Genomic DNA, 20989 nt, shown 5'->3' with positions numbered 1-20989 from the left:
CTGCGTGCGTCCGCGTGAGGAAGCTGCTTCTGCTGATGCGTTCAGGTGCTGCTGGTTACAACCGCTTCCACGCTGCTGCCAACAGACAAACCAAGTTCGAGGCTGCAGCTTCTGCTTTTTTTTTTTATTAATTAAAGTCATAAATGCCCAAGGTGACGTCTTCTGATGTCTTGTTTTGTCCACCAAACAACAGCCCATAACTAAACTATAATCAGGGACAACTTATACATCAACAGACTCCTTACTTCTGCTTTCAGACATGCACTGAAGTCCACAGAATCTCCTGTTATTCTCCGGATAATGCCACTGAGCGTCTCGGGACTGTCTCCTGCCATCCTCCTTGAGACAACTCCGGAGAAGGTCTGAGGGAGCCTATAGCTGCTTTCAGTCATGAATTGAACTCCGGAGATTCTCCTCACTTACACTGGAGGAGGTGTATGTGTGAGTGCAAATGTCAGAGTGAGAACATGTTCTGCAGACTTTCTCCGAATGGCCCCCTAGTATAAAGTCAGCAGGAGGTCATGAGAATCCAATGTGAGAATACAGCCTGGGATCCCCCACAGCGAGCGACTGGGGGGTTGATGACGGGTCTCCCGGGCCCAAAAACGAAAAAGACAAAAAGCAAAGAAACATATGTCGGTGAAGAAGCCGAGCCAATCATGGAGAAGACATCGGAAAAAGATGTCCATATCGATTATGGCGATAAGAGCCGACATCATTGTCTGTGTGTTGTCAGGAAAAATCATGTGATCTCTGCTGTGGAGTTAATACGTCACCTCCTGGCTCCGCCTGCTTCTCCACCTCTTGCCTGAATAATGCAGAAGATTTGTTGCTATTGCGTGCAACTGTGCAGAGAAACTCCTGCTCTCCAATTGTGTGGTCATTCTCTGGAGGTCATGTCAGGAAACAGCTTACGAAACCAAATTTAAATTCACTAGATCCAGATTCTTTTCGCAAATTGCACATTGCTCATAAATATCAATCCCCGAAACATGACAGATTATTTTCACCAAGATCCATAAACTGTTCGCTGAGAAATCTATAAAAATATTGAAGTGAAAGTGGATAAAAAACAAAACAAGAACAAGTCAAACATATAACATGGATCCCACCTTCTAGAGAACAATGGATGTGTGTCTTACAGGGTAATTTGTATTTTATGAGTAGTAACTCTGTTGAATGATGATCTGTTAATAATGTGATGAGGACTTGTGTTAATTTGCATGTATTGGTATGTAAAACCTTTTTATAAGATAAGGGCACATTACTGCAACTGCACATTTAGAGACGTTATGAAGCAGCTGGAGTCAAATCCGCTCTTTGAACTTAACAATTTATTCTTCTATTGGTTATTGTTCAATTATTTCAAATTTTTCGAAGATCATGAAGAAATTGTAATGCCTTATTAAGACAATATGGTAAAACTTTATTTTTTAATAAATACAGTATATATATTTAATGAGAGCAAACTAGGATAGGACATGTTTTTAGTACAGCGTATAATATAGTGTGTGTGTGTGGGGGGGGGGTGTAAACTGTCTGACAATTTGGTCAAAGTGTAAAAATAGTCAAACCCATTGCCATAGAAACACTGGCTTCACTCTTTATTCACACAATGCAGTGGCAAATTTCCTACGGCACTTGAAAGCAGCGTAAGATGTTGTTGGATTATACCATGAGGAGTTTGGTCAAGGGAGGATTCTATCCAAACTTTTAAACAGTGGTACATTCCACTGCATATACCACCTCCTGTGGATGAGTACCCAGCACGAATGTGTTTACATTTCATATTTTACGTGGTAAACATTATGCAGGTTTTACAGTGAACGCTGGATCTTTAAAAGAAAACAAAATCTAAAGAACGTCTATTTTTTTATCTATTTGGATTCTCATTCTTTTCAATGACTATTTTTATGATGTTTTTTTAAAACCTAGTTTCACTTCTGCACTGGTTAGGGTTAGATTGGGGATAAAACACAGCATTCTGAATGAGTGTTAAAGACATTTAAAAAGTCCCTCATTAAAACTATAATTAAGTTTTTTCAAATGCCACCATTAGAAGAATAAATGAATAATTAAGTGGATAAAATAATCAAATGAGGGAAGGTCCTAAAAGACCACAGGCACAGGTTGGACAGTTTTAGATCTCCCTGGATGTTAGCTAAAAAAGTTGTGGCCCATTAAAATGAAAGTTGTTGACAATAAATCCCAGCAACAGTTAATAAATAAGTAAATAAATATTACAATTTATTTTTACTTAATTTATTAAACATGTGGTTACGGTTGGGTCAGTCTGGGTCAAAAGTTTTTTTTCATATTATAGATAGAAATGTAGATGGTTGGTTGTTATGGAAACATCTGATAAAAATCCAGTTATTTCATGCAGAGGTCATTATGTATAAGTTTCAAAGGGAAAAATGTTATGATCAAGTCTCTAACTTTTGGAATTGGCACAGATATATTTAAAATAATAATTTAAAACAAAAGTAACAGGTTATGCTCTCTACCAGTTACTGTTTATAGGTCATAGGATGTGTTTGCAGTGGGAAAAGAACTGTTTATTCGCTTTGTATGATTATCGTAACTTCTTTGATGATAATCATGTGATCCAATGTTAATGGATTGACTGTAAAAGTCCTTCACTTGTCACATTTGATGTATTTGAGTTTTTATTATGAGCCTTATTCTTCTATTTAACCTTCAATGGTGTCGATTTTATCATATGGTCACTGTACAAAACTCATTGTTGTTTTTTAAATTATTAAATATTTTGATTCTTCAAGAACACACAAATTTCCTGAGCGGAACAAATCCACCTTAGTCTAGATCGTCTTGTAGCTTTGGTCTACAAGAAATCTAAACCTGACCGCGCCCCAGTGAGACTTGTTTGTGCCACAAGGAAGCTCGGCCTCAGATATGAAATATCACATGGAGTCTTCTTACCCTCTGGCACTTCTAACTCTAGAGGTCACCAGTATCACGTTTCCACCAGCAGCGTTGTGAGTGCTTGATTCACTGCTCTCTTTCTAGTGTTTTTTGTCTGTACTTTGCATTATTGCAGGATTTTTGCATTTGTTTCAAAGCTGCTGCATAACACAGTGAAGGTGCCGTACTAATAAAATGAAATAAATATATCGTGCACCTAAGATGAATGCTGCTCGAGGTGGAAGACACAAACTCAGATGCTGACGCAGTGAAGCAATTTACTTGCATACAAATGGCAGAATTTGATGCAAGAGGATAAGCTTGTTTCCTGGCTGGTGAAACAACAGGGTGGTGGCATGTGTGTCTGTGTGTGTGTGTGGGGGGGGGGGGGGGGGGGGGGCGTACAGCGACCTGCTGTACCGCGGCACGCTGATAGCGGCCGTATGAAAACTGCGTCTCGTTAAGACAGCGAAGTTTATTCCCAGTGAAAATTTGCTCATTTGTCAAAGGGAGACAAATGGGATTCATTACTGCACGGCGACAGCCTCGCGCTGCTCACACATCCAGAGACATGCTGGATGCAGCCGCCTCTGTGCTGCCTTCCTCCACAGCTCCCAGCGCCGTCGCCAGGCAACCAACATAGACTCAGAGACAACTAATACATGATCGGTTCTTCACTGGTCATACAGACGCACCTTCATATACAAAAGAACAACGCTGACTTACTGTGTATTTCCTTTTTTCTCTACCGTTATTTCCCACTTTCGAACACAACTATCTGTCGTTGGAAAAGACACTCAGGAAATAATACTGAGGCTTGCTCAAAATTTCAACATGGTCCACGATTGAACAGTTGCTGTTCAAAGTCACTTGTTTGCTTTGCCTTTTCCTTACTTGCTTGCTTATATAGACATATTTATTTCAAACATGAAATAAAAACCAAACCTGAAAAGAAACCCTGAATCTAAAACGACAGCAGAACAGCCGCTAAACAGATCTCGTGGTGAGAATATTTGTCTCCTACTGTTTCCTCGACTGAACTTTGAATGTCAAAGTGGTGCAGCTTGATTGAATTGAAGGGGACTGTTGTGCCTTGGTGGGGGGGGGGGGGTTTGCATTCTACTGAGAGCTACTCTCATTTTGACAAATAAAAGCACTTTTAAACAAGACTGAATACTACACTATAATATATGGGCGCTGTAGTGTTGATATACTTCAGTGTATTATGTAATCTTTGGGGGACATTGAGGCCCATGTACATGCTAATGAAAGGACTTGTTGCACGGTGCAACACTCTGGATATCTGAAGAGTTTTTCTGGCACTCTATGGCACGGAGGAATAATCAAGCTTTGTCTACAAATGACACCTATTGTGTGGATGAGCTGCTTATTAGTTTTGTGTTGAACCGGTTGAATGATGTTGCTTTTCTCTGTGCGTGACCTGTTGGTCTTACCTCCAGGGATGAAGGGTCTGTAAGGGGCTGCAGGGGCTGCAGGGGCTGCACGGGCTCAGGAGGGTGGGGCTCTGGCAAGTGGGGGACAAACTGCAAGGAAAGAGAAGCACACATGAATTAGTGCCATGACTCAGCAACTCAGCGTGTCAGCGTCTGTCAGCAGTCGGCAGGAAAGCTATTGTCGCGGGTAAGAGGTCGATGTCTGCCCCCTCATTGGACGACGTCCCCCAGCTGATGGTGACAGACACTTGGCGTCTGTCGGCGGGGGGGGGGAGCTACTGACGCCTCTCTCCTGTTCGTGCTGTTGATTCAGGGAGGTTTGGATGCAACCTAATGGGGGAACATATACACTCTCTTGAGCTTGTACACCACAGGAAGCTGACAGATAGGGGTCAACATACCAGGCAGGACGTGTTGTCATCCAGCACACGTTTAATGAACTCCTAATAATGACTGCAGCCTCTGTCATGTGACCACATGCTCTGTTGACATGAGCTTGACTTTGGAAGAAAGCAAACAGCGGTTATATTCTTTAATTAATTGATTGGTTGAAGGAAAAACACACTTTTATGGAGGACAGCGAGTGTCACAGAAATGATAATTAAAAAAAAGAAAAGAAAAAGCAGTAGTGAACAACAATGCAAAATCAGGTTTTAGAGGAAATCACGCCTTAAAAGGCCGGATTAAGAAGTTGTTCTTGATAGAGTTTATTACTCGAGCTAGTTTATTTATAAATTCATTAATGTCTTATTATTCACTGTTTTTATATTGCCTTTTAAACCCACTAATGTTTATAAATTACTTTTATAATCCCCTTTTAATTGTGATTACCTAAACTGTAACTTAGTCGATTTATTTATAAATGAATTGATTAATCTGTAAAGTAATTAGTCATAACTATCATATACTAGTTCTACGACACTCTTTGTCCTCCATAAAATATAAACATTTGTTTTCCTATATCCTGAGCCTTTACTTTATTTAAAATACATATTTCTACCATCTCTCATCTTCACACATTCTTTGGTTGCATTCCAACCTGCATGCTCAGCCATCCTGAGGTCTGCATCTGTGACGCTGACCCAGCACTGAAGCGGTTTCCTATTGATTCTCCTGCTCTACTGTAAGCTGTGCCTTGTGGGTACACCACAGTGCTGCTATTGTCTCAGCGCTGTCGAGGCATCTCAGTGCTAAACACACACTAATGAACGTGTTGTCATAGTAATGCCGGGAGGATGGTAGGGAAAAACCATCCCTTGACCAGAGGCTCCTCGTTAAGTAGTGTGGGCTCATGATTACACAACACATGCAGCTCGGATATACGTTGAATTTCAGATTCCTCACAACACAGAGCCCCCACCCCCCACACACCCATTTGTTGCTTGAGTGAGTTATTGTCCTGTCGTCATTTCCATTTGACATTTTTACTCTGACAGCCCCTCACAGAACACTGATGTCCACTAGTGTAAACCAAGAAGAAGATCTCAGACTGACTCATTGATGACATTCACACTGAGTTTGTGAATCGCTCCGATGTTAAGGTCATTCACGGAGACCAAGACTCTGAGTGCGACGGCAGCTCCACAGCCCTGAGATATAGCAAAATGGCAGCAGGATTGTCTTTACTGCGAAAATCACCATCATGTAAATATTTATTTTTATTCCAAAGCATTGTTTTATTCCAAAGCATATAACTGTCCTTCATTTTGTCCATAAAATACAAAAGGGCTTAGACTTAAAAATAGGAAATTTGCTCTGTGTCTTAACAACATTGTGGTATGCTTATCATTTGGTCTCTGCTGGTGGTTTAAGAGTCAATCCAGAAAGCTAAACATCACAGGTTGAGTTGAGACAAATGAGCGTCTGAAGCGATGCATCCATCCACAGCCACCAGTGAGACCATGAACCAGTCCCTGCTGGCTGAGTCTCAACCTGAACCCTCCTCTGTATCTCGGAGCAGGAGCAAATAAACGCCTTAAAATGAAAACAAGTGCATGCTCTGCTGAGATGATCCACGGTGGAGGCAGATGGATGGATCAGAGGATGGGGATGTGAGCGGGGAGCTCCTACGCCTTATGGATCAGCTTCTATAGTGGGCAGCAGGTACTCCCCCCCCCCCCCCCCCTCCTTCCCCAGCAAAAAAAAAAAAAACATTCCCTCTAGGACCTTGATGAGTGGGCGGATATAAAACTGAAGCCACGTCGTTTGGTGGAGACTAGAATCCGAAATGAGCAATTATAATAAAAACAAATGCTCCTTTAAAGAGTGAAAGGCATTTGTGTGTGTTTGTTTTGTGAGGGTGTGCATGTGATTCATGCAGGAATCGTGGAGTGAGAAGACAAAAGGGGCTGGAGGAACACAACACATCATCATCACGACAGTATTCCCACTGATGCATGAGGCTGCACCGTGGAAGTGCGACGTTTGGTTTGATTAAAGTCCGGAAATCTCTGTAAAGCTGCTTATTTTTTTTTAAGCCTTAAACTAAAATGTACTCAAAGTCCTCAAGTTTCCTGTTGTTTTGACAAGTTGAACCAGTGAATTGTGCAAACACAGTTGCAGCTCAAGGCCACGACAGCTGGAGTCTGCAATCAGTGTTTACAGATTAATAGGCAGGAAAACATGACAATTGTCAAGCAACAGGCTTCTGGCCAGACACCTACATGGAAGAGTAAAGTGAGGCTGCTTGACTGTAGACAATGAAGCCTCGAATGTCATCAACCTGAGGGATTACTGGCTTTTCCATCAGTTGGCAGCTCTGGTATCACAGATTGAATAGATGACAGTGGCTTGAAAGAGACAGGAGACATAAACATGGCCACATAAACAACTCAACTTTACTAAACAACAGTCTCACATGGCAGCCTGCGCGTTCACATCTGCTGCAGAGGATTACAACAAAAAAACAACAGTCCAACTTACTCCAGAGTCAGAGAGGGGATCTTCAGCTTGTCTCGCCTGGACTTCATTCTCCCCGAACACACGCACCCGGCTGCCGGGCGGCGGGGGCTCCGATCAGCGCTGCACCGCTCCTCTCACAGCCGGATCCGAGCCGCTCATCGCCGCGGTGGGTGACTAAAAATAACCTGTTCCACCGGCTGCGTGTGCGTATCCTTTACCGGCGGCTTCAGCAGATTCCGGGGGTCTTTTTTTTGTTTACTATCCCCTAGATGGAATAAACACCGCTACAATAAACAAGTCATATACGTAAAGAGATAAATAATAACAATGACGCGCCCCGGCGGTTCTGCGCGCTTCGCTCCTCGTCCGTCCCCAATGGCCACTGAACAGCGACTGCCACGGAACTGGAGGGGAGCGACGGGTCACCGCCAACCTCCATGTGACTGGTGGGAAGAGAGGGAGGGAGGGAGGGAGGGAGGGAGGGAGAGGGGGGTGACAGTGAGTAGAGGTGAGTTTGGGTGAGGACTGGGAAGGGGGGGGTTGGAGCGGAGATGTGATCCAAATTACGCGTGTGAACAGAAAGAAGCGTGGTGAGGTATTGATTGTTGTTCCTGGTGATTTGCGTGTTTTTCTCCCCTTCTCGTGTCACGACGTGAGAATATATGTTCGCGGTGTGTTTCTCGTGCTTCGTGAGAATGGATTCCAGTCTCTCTCTCTCTCTCTCTCTCTCTCTCTCTCTCTCTCTCTCTCTCTCTCTCTCTCTCTCTCTCTCTCTCTCTGTGTGTGTGTGTGTGCGCACTGGAACAGAAACATCAGCCGAGGAGAGAACAGGCTGCTGCTGGTGGTGATGAGGCTGGGGAATACCTCCACCGGTGACAGCTGCCACACTTGATGCGTTTCTCACTGTGTTCGGTGTGTAGGATTTAGCGACATCTAGTGGGTGAAGTTGCACGTTGCAGCTGAGTACCCTTCATCTCTCCCCCCCAACCATGAGAGAAAACCTGTGGAAGACTTCAGTTGTCATAGAAACTCCAAAGGTGTTTAGTTTATCCAGTCTGGAGGACTACACAAAACATGGCAGCCTCCGTAGTGAGGACCCCCCCCCCCGATGTAGATATAAAGGGTAAAGAAAACAACAATTCGTACAATTGAGATGAAACACACACAAGGATTATTTTATATTCAATTTCTACCGATAGATACACTTTACACACTGGACCATTTAGACCATTTAGTTTGGCTGGTTGAGGTTAGGTTAAGGGGCTAGTGTTTGTGTGTGTGTGTGTGTGTGTGTGTGTGTGTGTGTCTGTGTGTGTGTGTGTGTGTGTGTGTGTGTGCGTCTGCGCACGTGTCTGTGTGTGTCTCTGGAGGCTCTGCCATCCAAGCCGTTATAGTCTCTATATGATGTAGAAAGCAATTGATTGCATGGACAGTCAATTTCCCCACAGAGCAAGTGTGGGTGTGTGTGTGTGTGTGTGTGTGTGTGTGTGTGTGTGTGTGTGTGTGTGTGTGTGTGTGTGTGTCCCAACATTTAAGGTTTAGTTTCAGGATAAGGTTTCGGTTAAGATAATTTTTAGGGTCAAGTAAGAATTGTTGCTATGATTAAGGTTGGAGTAAGGGTCCAGGAAATCAACGTAACTCAGCGTCATATCCTCTGAAGTCCTGGAGACACCACTGTGTGTTGTGTGTGTGTGTGTGTTTGTGTGGGCTCCAGATATTACTCATGATGTTGGGAGCTAAATCTGTGAGTGTCTCAGATTTTTGGGATGATTACGAACAATAAGCTGGCGTGTTCTCATTAGAACTTGAACAATTTTCAATCTTACAAGTGTTCCGTTAACTCTTGTGACTCTTTGCCCGCAGCCTACGACCAAGAAATGCACTGCAGTGTTATAAGTCTAAGAGCTCTGGTAGAGTGGTAAATGTTTAACCTAATTTGAAAAAATGTCAATTTAACTCTGGAAAGTGTGGAGCTATATAAACCCTCAGAAAGTGTTAAAATCAACTCTGTGGGACTGGACCTGTTGATGTGTGGTTGAGGTTAAGATAAGTGGTTGAGGTTAAGATAAGTGGTGAAGGGACGCTCTATGCCAACGACTGTCCTCACTGAGATAGAAGTATTAACCGTGTTTTTTTAGCCCTGAATCTGTTGACACATTCCCATCATACACACACATCCTCTTCCTCGAGGGGGACAACGAGCAGGTCTCCATATCATTTCATTTCAAGGTGAGAAAAAGATTTAAAGTTGTACGATGAGGTTTGGGTTATAATGGTTACACAAATGTCCAGTAAAAGGCATGGAGACATGACCGCGTGTGTGTGGGTGGGTGTGTGCACCATGTTTATCTCACCTACAAGAGCATCTGCAGTGTAAGCAGGAGAATGTGCCAGCACGTGCAGACATGTGGTTTTGACACATTTGTGCGGCACGCTTGAAGGTAGACTTCCCATGCACGTGTAGGAGTTTGTTTGTGTTTGGTGGCATGTGTGTGTTTGCAAGTGCGTGCTTGAAAGGCAATTCTCTTGCAGCCTACTTATGCTGCAGGGTAAGCCTGTGTGTGTGTGTGTGTGTGTGTGTGTGTGTGTGTGTGTGTGCATGGTATATGATAGTTGCATACTTGAAAGTCAATTTGTCACCAATCCAGTCCATAAGCTGTGTGTGTTTTCCTCATGTGTGTGTGTGTGTGTGTTTGCACCTCAGCTTCATGGTTTCTATGGAATGCCTGCAGCTCCAATGGCAACCGGTGACTGCACTGACACCAGTATAGTGTCTTCCCGGTTGCTAGGGAGCTTGTGATGGTTTGCCTGGTTGCTATGAACATTAGGCCAACACAAGTACAACAGTTATCAACCAGTAGGGTTTTATAACACACACACACACACACACACACACACACACACACACACACACACACACACACACACACGCCTGAATACACACTTTGGTAGTGGTTGCAGTAATAGTGATTTGCATTGTGTGATTTTCAAAATTTCTCTAAAGCATCTTTTGCTCTCGTAATCTTTTTAATAAGGGGGAACGGTATAAATGTCATGAAAATAGCCGAAACGTATCCTCACCAAACTTATTAAAAAATATTTCACATTATTGAGAAACATATTCATCGTCTCGGGGCATTGTCCTGGTGAATATCTGTAATATCGAATATCAGAGTGTTTTTTCAGATTTTATTCTGCACTGTGGTAGTGAACCAATGCGGATTGACAAGTCTGCACAGAAAGTCATAATCAGTCCTGTAGGAGAACTCGGCCTCCTCGGGGGGATTCCCGCTCCTGATTGCTCGGTAATTGTTTTGCTGGAGCAGCTTTTAAAGAGGAGAGTCGGTGTCTCAGTTGCCATGGCAACCGGGGGGCTTTCCTGCTCTTCCCTTCACATCGGGCCTCGTGTGCTTCCTTCGATCTCTGCCGGGTAAGATGAGGCGTCGGCCTAACCGTCGTTTCAACCCATCGGCAAACGGCAGATTCAATCCACCACCAGCCAGCAGGACGGTGTTTAACATTCCATCACGCTTTTGTTTTGTCTCCTCTGCTGTGAGCGGGAAAAAAACATAAAAAGTGAATCGCCCTGCAACTGTGATACAAAAAGAAAAAGCTGGGGAAGGACATAGTAAAAAATGTGTGTGTGCTGCATCACAGTAAATAAGTGGCTCACACACACACATCTAAAATGTCCCCCGCAGACTCCAGCAGAAGTCACTGTCAGAAAGGAAAACGTGATAAATATGTGGTTGTGTTTCGGTCGGTGCTGCTGCTGCACGGGCGGAGAGCAGCAGAGGAGGCAGGGGAATGGAAACTGAGACTGTGCACAGTGCGTGACGGCAACAGCTCACTGAGCTGATCACTCTCACCAGGTGGAAACAGTGTATAGAGCCGAGGTATGTGTAACACACAGACAGTGCAGCAACGTGTCGAACGCCATCGTCTTCCACAGACGACCCCGTCACCTGTGCATGAAAGCATGTTGTTCTCCACACCCGCACACACAAACACACACACACACACACACACGCACACACACACACAAATTTCTGGTTTCTGAGGCCTTGGTTTACTTCTTCATTGACCATGACCAAAGCACAGAATTCAGGCCTGTTGCAAGTAAACAAAAAAACATATGAACAAAAGGATGACAACCGTATATACAGTGTAACACAGTTTGTATGCACAGACACAGAGGAAGTCGTTTTATACTAAACTGTGACACAGGAAATGGAAATAACACCACAGGGTGAGTATGTGTGTGTATCAGCTTGTTTGTGTGTGAGTGTGAGGGAGAACAAGACATGGAGGTGCGTGTGTGTCACGTGTCCGAGGCTTTGCACGGCTCAGTCCACAAGATGGCGTGGAAATACACCAATTAACAATCACATCATATCTATTGAATGTAATGTACGAGTTGACTGTGTGGACATTTTTGCTTTTGTGGTTATTTTGTGTCTCTTTGTGTCACCTTGTTGCCAGTGGTGTAAGTAACCACGAGATTTTACAGAACTGAGGATTCATTAGTCTCTCGGGGTTTTCAGGTAAACAGCAGACGTTTGCTCTATTTGGAAACACTTTCGAGTCCAGACGTCTAGCTTTGATTTACAGCAGGTGAATCATTGAAGGCCCTGAGTCATCTGCTGTAATGCTTCTGGATACGGGGTCTTCCTCTGCACTGTCTGGTGGGTTTCTCTGGGGGAAGACTGAGAACAGGAGCTGCGAGCGAATGACCACCTCCGTTAACCACAGAAACCAAACATCCCACAAACCAAATCCCCCCCGAGCTGCAAACTGCTTTCATCCTTAACTTATACACCGACTTCCTCTGGTGTGGTTAAAGTGTTGTTGTTGTGTGTGTGTGTGTGTGTTTGTGTGTGTGTGTGTGTGTGTGTGTGTATTATATGCTTCTTTTTTTTTACCAGTATACCAATATCTTTATTAGCACAGTAATATCTGAAGTTAATATTTTGAGTCTTTACTTAGGGCTGTTTATTTTTGTTGAACACAAAACAATATGTAAGAATCTGTGTGTTTATGTTTTGCTGATATTAAAATCAACATCCTGAGTCACACAGTTTATGAAGAAACTCATAGAAATACGAATTAAAACACAAGAATCAACCGAAACCTAGTGGCTGGTTGCAGTACAGGTCATAAATCATGTCTCCTCCATGTTCGCAGATGGGACATGAACCAAACTACAAAGTCAAATATATTTTTATCAGAGATGTTTGTTGGGTAGTTCGTATCACTCAGATTTTTCTGGTAAGTTTGGTTTTAATTAGTTATTTGATATGACAAAAAACCAAGGCGAAACATCATAATTGACGGCTGAGACTGTTTCTCGGTGCGACCTCGCAGCTTTATCGGCTTTATACCATGATCATTCCGGGTCTGACTCTGGCTCCAAATGTTAATATTCTGGTATTTTTTATTTGTAGATAATGGTGGAAGTGGAGACGTGTCGTCCATCTTTATATAAAATCTATGGTAAAGCACCTTGTGGAATTTATGTTAGTAAAAAGAAAATCGTATTATCGTTAAGTTTAACCTGACTTGACTTCGGTGAACACTAATAAAATCATGTTCACGTGGCTGACTCTCAAAGATGAAGGCAAAACCAAAACTCTATCTAAAAATAGAAACATGGGGCTTTCTTGTGCAGTTTTAAGTTTCCTTTTAAGACAAAACAGGATACAGCCGTTTAACTGAACTGGTGAACAGCAAGAACAGCTTCAACTCATCGGCTTGTCTTTGGGGAAAAAAAATGTATCTCGAAATATGAAGGAAACTATTCTCACTTCCTCAATTTGCAAACAGCATGTGGTTGAAAGGCTCCTCGACCGATTTCTCCACGGTCTGCCCCTCATGTCCCTGAACTTCTTTTAAGTCTTCCGTTGCAGGAGGCGCCTCTGATGCTGTGGGTATAAATCTGTGATCGTGCAGGTTCCTGTCGACAGTTTCCTCCCGACAGACAGACGCACACTATCTAGCTGAATAATCGAAGGGATCCGACCAACATTAAAAAAAGAAATCTGTAAGACCAAAGACTCGAGGGCCACCTCAGCGGGCCAGTCAGCGAAGCATTTCTTCCACCATGGTCGACAACATCGTCAGGAAGCCAATCGGGTTAGTTCTGCTCGCCACGGCTCACATGGTGTTCAGCGGTAAGCTTCTTCATCACTGATGTTTTACTGTGTGAACGTTTATCACCATTTTGACTGTTTTTACAAACCCTATTGTTGTATTTCTTTATTCTATTAAAAACTATAGTGCCTGTTTTGAAAACACAGGTTATCATTCCACTAATATATTGTTGTCGCATAGACTTTTGAACGATGTCTGTTACTTTGCTACTGCTAAAAACTAATATTATAATTAAACTCATGTGCATGCAATGTAAATATACAATAATATGTAAGAAGTGATCTTAATAAAACTATTACATGTTTGTGTTTGAGATAAATCTGAGTTTTACCTTGAGGGAACTTTTATCTCGTGATTCGAGAGGGGTTGAGTGAAGGGGAACTGGACTTGGTTGGAGATAACGGAAGATGTTTCAGGAACTGACCAATATTTCCATTAATGCCTTTTGAGACATTGTTTGTAACATCACACAAACACATTGGCCAATGCTATCCACGCAAAAACGTGTCCAGAAAAGGTTTTATTGTTAGTTTTCAGACAGAGTCTACTACTACTGAATAAAGTTGTTAAACAGAACATACTGACACCGATGGCCTATGTCCTCACATGCGGTAAAAACACATTGACACTTGTTAGAAGATAAAGGGTTTCCATTTTTCCAGGCTGAGTCACAAAACGATGGAGACTGATAGTTTGATCTGCTCCTCACAGGAGTTCGAGGGAAAGGATTTTCCAATCAAATCATTTATGGGTGAAAAGTCGTAGAGATGGGATTTATCTCTGTTTAGCTACAGAAGCTGTCTGTACATCCAGCCAATATTCATATTAGATACATTTAGATTTATTACAAAAACTTTTAAGCCCCATCGTGATGAATTCAGCTGCTTCCTCAATCAGACATGTTGATATCAAACTGAGTAATTCAGATGTTCTTCAGTAAAGTGGACATTTTGATGAGGGAAAAACAAATCACTATAAATACTTTTGATTTTAGCCAAAGCTAACGGTGGCTTTCGGATGTTGTTCTGTGGCACAGAGCGTTGTACGTGCAATGAAGCGTTGGTAAAGCCGACAGAAGTCAGACAGTCAGAGAGCAACAGCCACACAGTCTGGGTTCTGCGACTGTGGTTTACTTGTTGTTTAAGTTGCTTTCGCCTTCACAGAAAGCATAGCTCCTGTTCCCTGCGTCCACCCACTCACACTCATCTCTGGTTTTGTCCTCACACAGGCCCATGTCAAGGAAGGTTCAACGGGACCCTGGGCAGCAGCTTCACCTTCCGTTTTAGATTTAATGACGCTGTCATTAATGAGAGCAGTCATTTTGCAGTTTACATAAAAGACATTAAAAAGATTGCAGAGCACCTAGGGCACAAAGGCAACTTAGGAGGAGGGGGGTTTAACTTTGACCAAAACCATTCTGTTCTGTACCACATAGAAAAACTTAAACAGAATGACAGTGGAATTTATTTGGCTACGCTGTTCGCTCGGGACTCGATACCCAAAGAAAGTAACAAGGTGCATCTGTGCGTCCAAGATGGGAACAGAAGCGTCGAAGGTAAAATTACCTTTGCATTATCTCACAAGAAATGACACCAATATAGATCAATATGAGGAGGAGGACACTGTCAGTCTGTGACTGAAATACTACTACTACTACTACTAATAATAATAATGCATATTCAAAATCAGACATTACCTACATTTACTAAATTCAGCTATTTTGGACATTTACTTCAGATTAACAGCCTCATTCACATTTTCTGCAGTTTGCACAGTTACCAATCACCATATGTAAACAGAAGGAAATGTCCCATAACCCAGGTGAACATTTTCCCGAACCTACAATGACTGACCAGGTCATGCCATTTTATCTTGTAAAGAATAAGCATGGTCACACTACGGCAAAAAAAAGACCAAAACCAATGAAGTGAATATTTATTTTCATTACTGTGAAAGTGTTTCTCTACGGATCACTTTATAACTCATCTAAAAAAGGATTTAGTTAAATTGTGGCATTAATTTGTCACTGCACCGTTTGCTGTAGACATTTCAAGATATTCTATTTCTACACAAAGACATGAGCATGTATTTTCATTATTTCCCTTCATCTCCCACAGTTTCTCCTCAGCTGATTAACACAACAAACTCAGGACGTCCCGGTCCCTTGTCCCTTCACCTCGTCCCCGTCCTTCTGGCTCCTGTCGTGCTGCTGGCTGCAGCACTTCCTCTGCTGATCTGGTGTCTGGTGAGAACCAAAGGTAGCTTACTGCTCACCGTCCGAATAGAATCGTCTCATTTGTGTTTGTCTTACTTGTCTGACATAACTGATTATATCATAGTTCTCTGGGATATTGTGTTTTGTTAGAATATCACTCTTGATATTGATTGATATTTGAATAACCTAATCTCACGTAGTACATAAGTGTTGGAAAAAAAGAAAAAAATTGTGTTAATGTTTGACATGATACAATACAAGGTTGTGTTTGTGTTATTCTCATGAAACTACTTACTTACCAAAAATAATTATGCCTAAAACGGTGACTATATATATATTAAATAGTGATTGGATAAAAATAATTAGTTGACAATAGTTGACATTATTTAATGTATATATTCATGTACATGCTTAACTTTTTATTTAAATCATTTGTTCACACTGACTCAACATAATATGTTATTTAAACACATTAGGCATAATTACTTTTGAGTGCAGATAGAGATAGTTACATACCCAGGGCTACAATGAGTCTTATCTAAAAAAACTAAAGAATAATCATTCTGTGGAAAATATGTGCATTTGTGTGGTTAGATGCTCAGAAAAAGATACACACTAAATTGCAGTTTCACAACCTTCTAATGCAGGGGGTGATTCACCGTTCCTCCCTCAGAGCAGGCACATGTAAAAGTGTCTACTATCACTGAAGGATGTGAGGAGGAGAAAAACTTGAAAAAGAAAAAGAAGACAAGAGAAAAATGTGTTCACTGCCTAGTTTGAGTAGGAGCATTATGACTTGGAAATATCTGATCTGAAGTCCCTGTGACCGCAGAACCACATTTGATGAGTTTCCCGTACGTGTATACAAATGCAGGCTTTTGCTGACTGTGAATTCCTGTGTCGTGTCGAGCTAACCCGGTCCGACAGAGAGCACGTCTCCTACGGGCCGATAAACGCTCGGCTGAAACAACAAATATCACACATCAGCAAACTCACAGATAGTGGAGATAACCAAGCGCTCTTCTGCACCGCAACCACGCTCTGTCACATAATAAAGGAGGATGTCTTTGACACGCTTCTGTGAGAGCTGTGCTTGTATATGAGTCTATTTCCTGTATGTGAAGGTATATACTTGGCCAATAAAAGCATTCTGATTCTGATTCTGAATTCTGGTAAGGCAGACTTGATCAAACTATACCAGAATAATACGTTTAATTTCACATTCTTGAACCACAATTTAAGCTTATTGGCTTGATTTCATAAAGGTCTGTATAATTTGACATTAACATTGATCCCACAACGGAGAAATTCACTTACTGCAAAAAATCATTTGACACGTACGTAACTGTGAGTTATCAGTTTGGTCCATGTCCCATCTGTTAACATGGAGGAGGCTTTAATATAAAAAATGATTCTGATGCTGATGTTTCCCATCTCTCACGTTTTTCTTCTTATACAGAAAAACAACAACAACAACAACAAAACTCTAATTCCACAGTGCAGGTAAGAACTGGGCTTGTTTCCCACCGACAAGTCAAAGTTAATATTTGTGCAGAACTGCTCCAGCTTTACTCTACTTGTGTTTTTAGGAAACAGTTGCCGGGTCCAGCACCGGGCCTCCACCCTCACTAATCTACAGCGTCCTGGACTTTGCCAAAAGACCTCCTGCAGCTTTGGACACGCAGCCCAATGATACAGAGTACGCCGCTGTCAGCTATCTCACCGAGAAGAGACGAATGTGACGCACAGATGAATGTAAACCTGCTGGTGTCTCTAAGTCTGAGTATCAGGCTCGTCTGATGACCCTTTGTAAGCCAAAAGCTGTTATTGCAATAAATTACAAACAATGGCGTTTTGTCGGGGAAGGTGGGAAGATTTTTGTTTTGTTTCATTTTATTTACGCCAAATTCCATTTTTATTTGAATCAAGTTGAGCTTTTGAACTTCTCCAAATTATGTCATTTGCCTAATTCTCCACAATCCTCCTTCCTGGTTTGGCGGCCTGTTAAAGCTGCAAAGTGATTTCCCATCACTCCCTTCGCTTGCCCACCCCCCGCTGCAGCTGTGTCTCCTATTGCTGACGGTTGATTCAGCCCCCCCCCCCCCCCCCACCATAGCAGCACAACAAGGGGGGTTATAAATATTTGCTCATCAGTACCATTATGTCTGTGTAATCATATCTGGGGGAGTGATGAAGTCGGAGCCGGGACGCTAAACACTAACTATGTTCTACTGCAATAAACATTTCAAGCGTGAGTTGTCTGACTGAACTTTTATTAAATTTGTTCCTATTTTGGGTTCTACCATTAATACCGAAACAAATTCATTCAGTTAGTTTTATTTCATGAAAATATTGAGTAAATTAGTTTTGTACAGCCCAGGCTTGTGGATGAAGCTGATCCCTAGAAATGCCATAACTTTCTCTTTTCATTTATTATTAGTCTTTGGATAATGGGAATTGAGCTGCAGATTATAAAGTAAAAAATTCCAGACAAGGCTGGTTTACTATAACTGGGGAATTCCGCATCCGAGCACCTCACTGTGTGGTCATTAATATGCACCAGAATGTTCAGAAAACCCGTATGTGATCATGCAGAACATCATTCTGTTCAGTGATACTCAATAACACATTTAAAAAAAGCTATTTTTTTGGGAGAGAATTTCAATCTCTGCCTCCATTTTCAGAACAAAACAATTATTCCAAACATCAATTCAAACCTGACGTCATTCACTTCTGTTAGTGAGCATGTTTGCAGCCATAAACTCAGCTTGTTGCAATGTCACAAACAAATCAGAAGCAGACAGTTTGCACAGCGAACACCCACACACAGTACCAGAGTTTCTCATAAACAAACCAAAACCTCACATTTCCCCATGCTGAGCTCCAGCATCCTTCCAGCAACATTCAAATGCAGGCTTTGAGACAAATATGTGCAAAGTCTGTTATTAGAGTCAATTCTCAACCATATACGACTTGTTCCTGTATAAAGAAACATGTTTAATTTGCCATGTACCATGCCTAAGAAAAGTTTAATAAAAACTTAAGTTCAAAAAAATTAACTACTTATTAAAAAAAAAAAAAAAAAAAAAAATGCAGGCTTTGACAAACAAGATGCAGGTTATAAAAATATATGCAGATTTGTACTGTCTCTGTGTCCCTGTCTCAATTCAGGGGATGCGTCCTTCAGAGGCTGCATTCAAAGACACAGTGGGGAAAACGCTCAATAAAAACAGGGATGATTGTCTATGTAGAATGACAAAGTTATTTGAAAGTTTGCAAGCCAGCTAACTATCTGTATGGAGAAGCAAGCAAGCTAAATGGACGTGATGACAGAAAATAATGCGGTCTAATATGATAAGACCTTTCTTGAGGTTACACATGTTGATTGTTTAGATTTGGTGTCATGAGGTGACAAGTGCTTCGAGTTTGTGTTGTTTTTTATTCCCCAATATGAATACATTTAAAATTGATTAGAGAGTCCACATCATCAGGCTGATTTCAAGCTTGGTCATAGCAGGAATAACATAAATTGATCTCAATAGCTTTCTGTTTAATATTTAGGATTAAATTACAGTGAGATTGTCTCTGTGGTTTGTTTTTGTTCAGTTTTCAGGACCAAATATATCTTAACATCTTCAGACTATTTGTATCCATGTGATCATCCTGCAAACCCCCCACATTGATCTGTGGAGACACTTCTTTGTCTTGATTCTTCTTGGACTCTTCCGCCCACACGTCACCTCTTTACACTCTTTTCGTAAACTACTTGTGAAACCATGATTGGAATTGTGACCCAGTTAACTTTTCCTTTTCCGTTTCAACAAAAGCCACATGAACCTTTTCTATTTGTCATCATAACTGAGATTCATAAAATGTTAAGTGAACACAGATCTGGGTCGAAACCATAGACTGTGGTTGTAACCTGTGTTGTGTTGGTGTGGGACCCTGCAGATCTGTTTGTCTGTAGGCGTGAGGTTGATCCGGTTTTCCACTTGACATCAGCAGAAACAGCAGCCGCCTCTGGTCTGAATGACAAGATATTTCAGAAGATTTTTTTTTTTTTATTAGTTATTGTTTCCTTTATATTATTTATAATTTCCTTTACAGAGAGAGCTCACTTAGACACTTCAAGACACACACACACACACACACACACACACACACACACACACACACACACACGCACACACACACACATCCTGCATTAATATCAATACAACATCCAGCCAATAAAACTGAGCTGCACTTTTCTCTGTGCTGATGCAGGAAATATGATGGAACTAAATGAAAGAGCGCCATCTCTAGGCCTCCAAGTGTATAGACATGTGCTTATGTAACTTAAAGGCTTGAATCAGAAAAAATGAGGAGCTGAAAAAAGCAAAAGATAAAAGTAATTGTAATAACATGAAACCAAGGCCATCTTTCACAGTAGTATTTTATTCAGCACAGTATTACTATAAAAACAAATATAGTATTTCCACAGTGGAGTCTTTCCACAGCCTGTGTATACCTGGCTGAACATGCTGGGTCCAAATGACCTGGATCAGTTAAAGACCATTAATCTTATTAAATAGCTGCACCAACCAAAAGGTAAAACGATGAAATTAAATACTTAAATACTATCGTGATGACATTATTTGAATCATGAATTATACAGGTGGACATCTGTATGAAGACGGTCGCTTGTTAATCTCCGTCAGAAACATGAGTATATATCAAAAAGACTCGTTTTTCTAAGCTCTATTTTCCTGAGTCAGAAACTCTGAAGTAAAGATTCCCAGTGGCTCTGTGCTGCCATCTGTTGGACAAACTGTGGTACAACATCTAACAGAGTGAACCATAGAAACATTACAAGTAGGGATGCACCGATATGGAAATTCTTGGCCGATACCGATACCAATTTTTAAAATAACAATCTGGCCGATAGCCGATACCGATATTTGTTTATTTTCTTTTTGTTGTTATTCATTCACCATTTTTTGCCAGAAAAATAATTAAATCATTATTTAAAAAGCACTATTTAACAAATGTTCAGCCCTTCATCACTCTTATCTTTTAATGAGCACAAATTGAATCAGATTTATGAAACAATTTTTGATTTAACTAAACTTTATTTAACAGAGACATATTATACCCATTTTACCGCAAGTTGAAATGGTTCCTTGGGATCGTAATGAAATGACTGTAACATATTTTGGTCAAAATACCACAAGGATAATTTAAAACAGCACCTTTTTACCCTGTCTAAAACAGCCCTGTTAAAGTATCATTATAGAGAACGCTCTTCTCATTGATTTACGGTAGCAGTATTGCCCGTTTATTAGATGTGTTACGGCTTCTGTGT

General features: G+C 41.5%; 1 protein-coding gene across 1 annotated transcript; it reads left to right on the top strand.

The window, feature by feature from the left end:
- Positions 1-12998: 12998 nt before the first annotated feature.
- LOC128448442 (uncharacterized) lies at positions 12999-17900 on the top strand. The gene is made up of 5 exons (XM_053431094.1): positions 12999-13450; positions 14659-14985; positions 15548-15688; positions 17105-17148; positions 17235-17900. The coding sequence occupies exons 1-5, from the start codon at positions 13381-13383 to the stop codon at positions 17385-17387; spliced, it is 735 nt and encodes a 244-aa protein (XP_053287069.1). The 5' UTR covers positions 12999-13380; the 3' UTR covers positions 17388-17900.
- Positions 17901-20989: the final 3089 nt, after the last annotated feature.

The sequence above is a fragment of the Pleuronectes platessa genome, chromosome 9 (assembly GCF_947347685.1).
Source record: "Pleuronectes platessa chromosome 9, fPlePla1.1, whole genome shotgun sequence".
Taxonomy (NCBI): domain Eukaryota; kingdom Metazoa; phylum Chordata; class Actinopteri; order Pleuronectiformes; family Pleuronectidae; genus Pleuronectes; species Pleuronectes platessa.
Note: the sequence above shows the minus strand (reverse complement) of the source record. Positions and strands in the feature narration are given on the sequence as shown.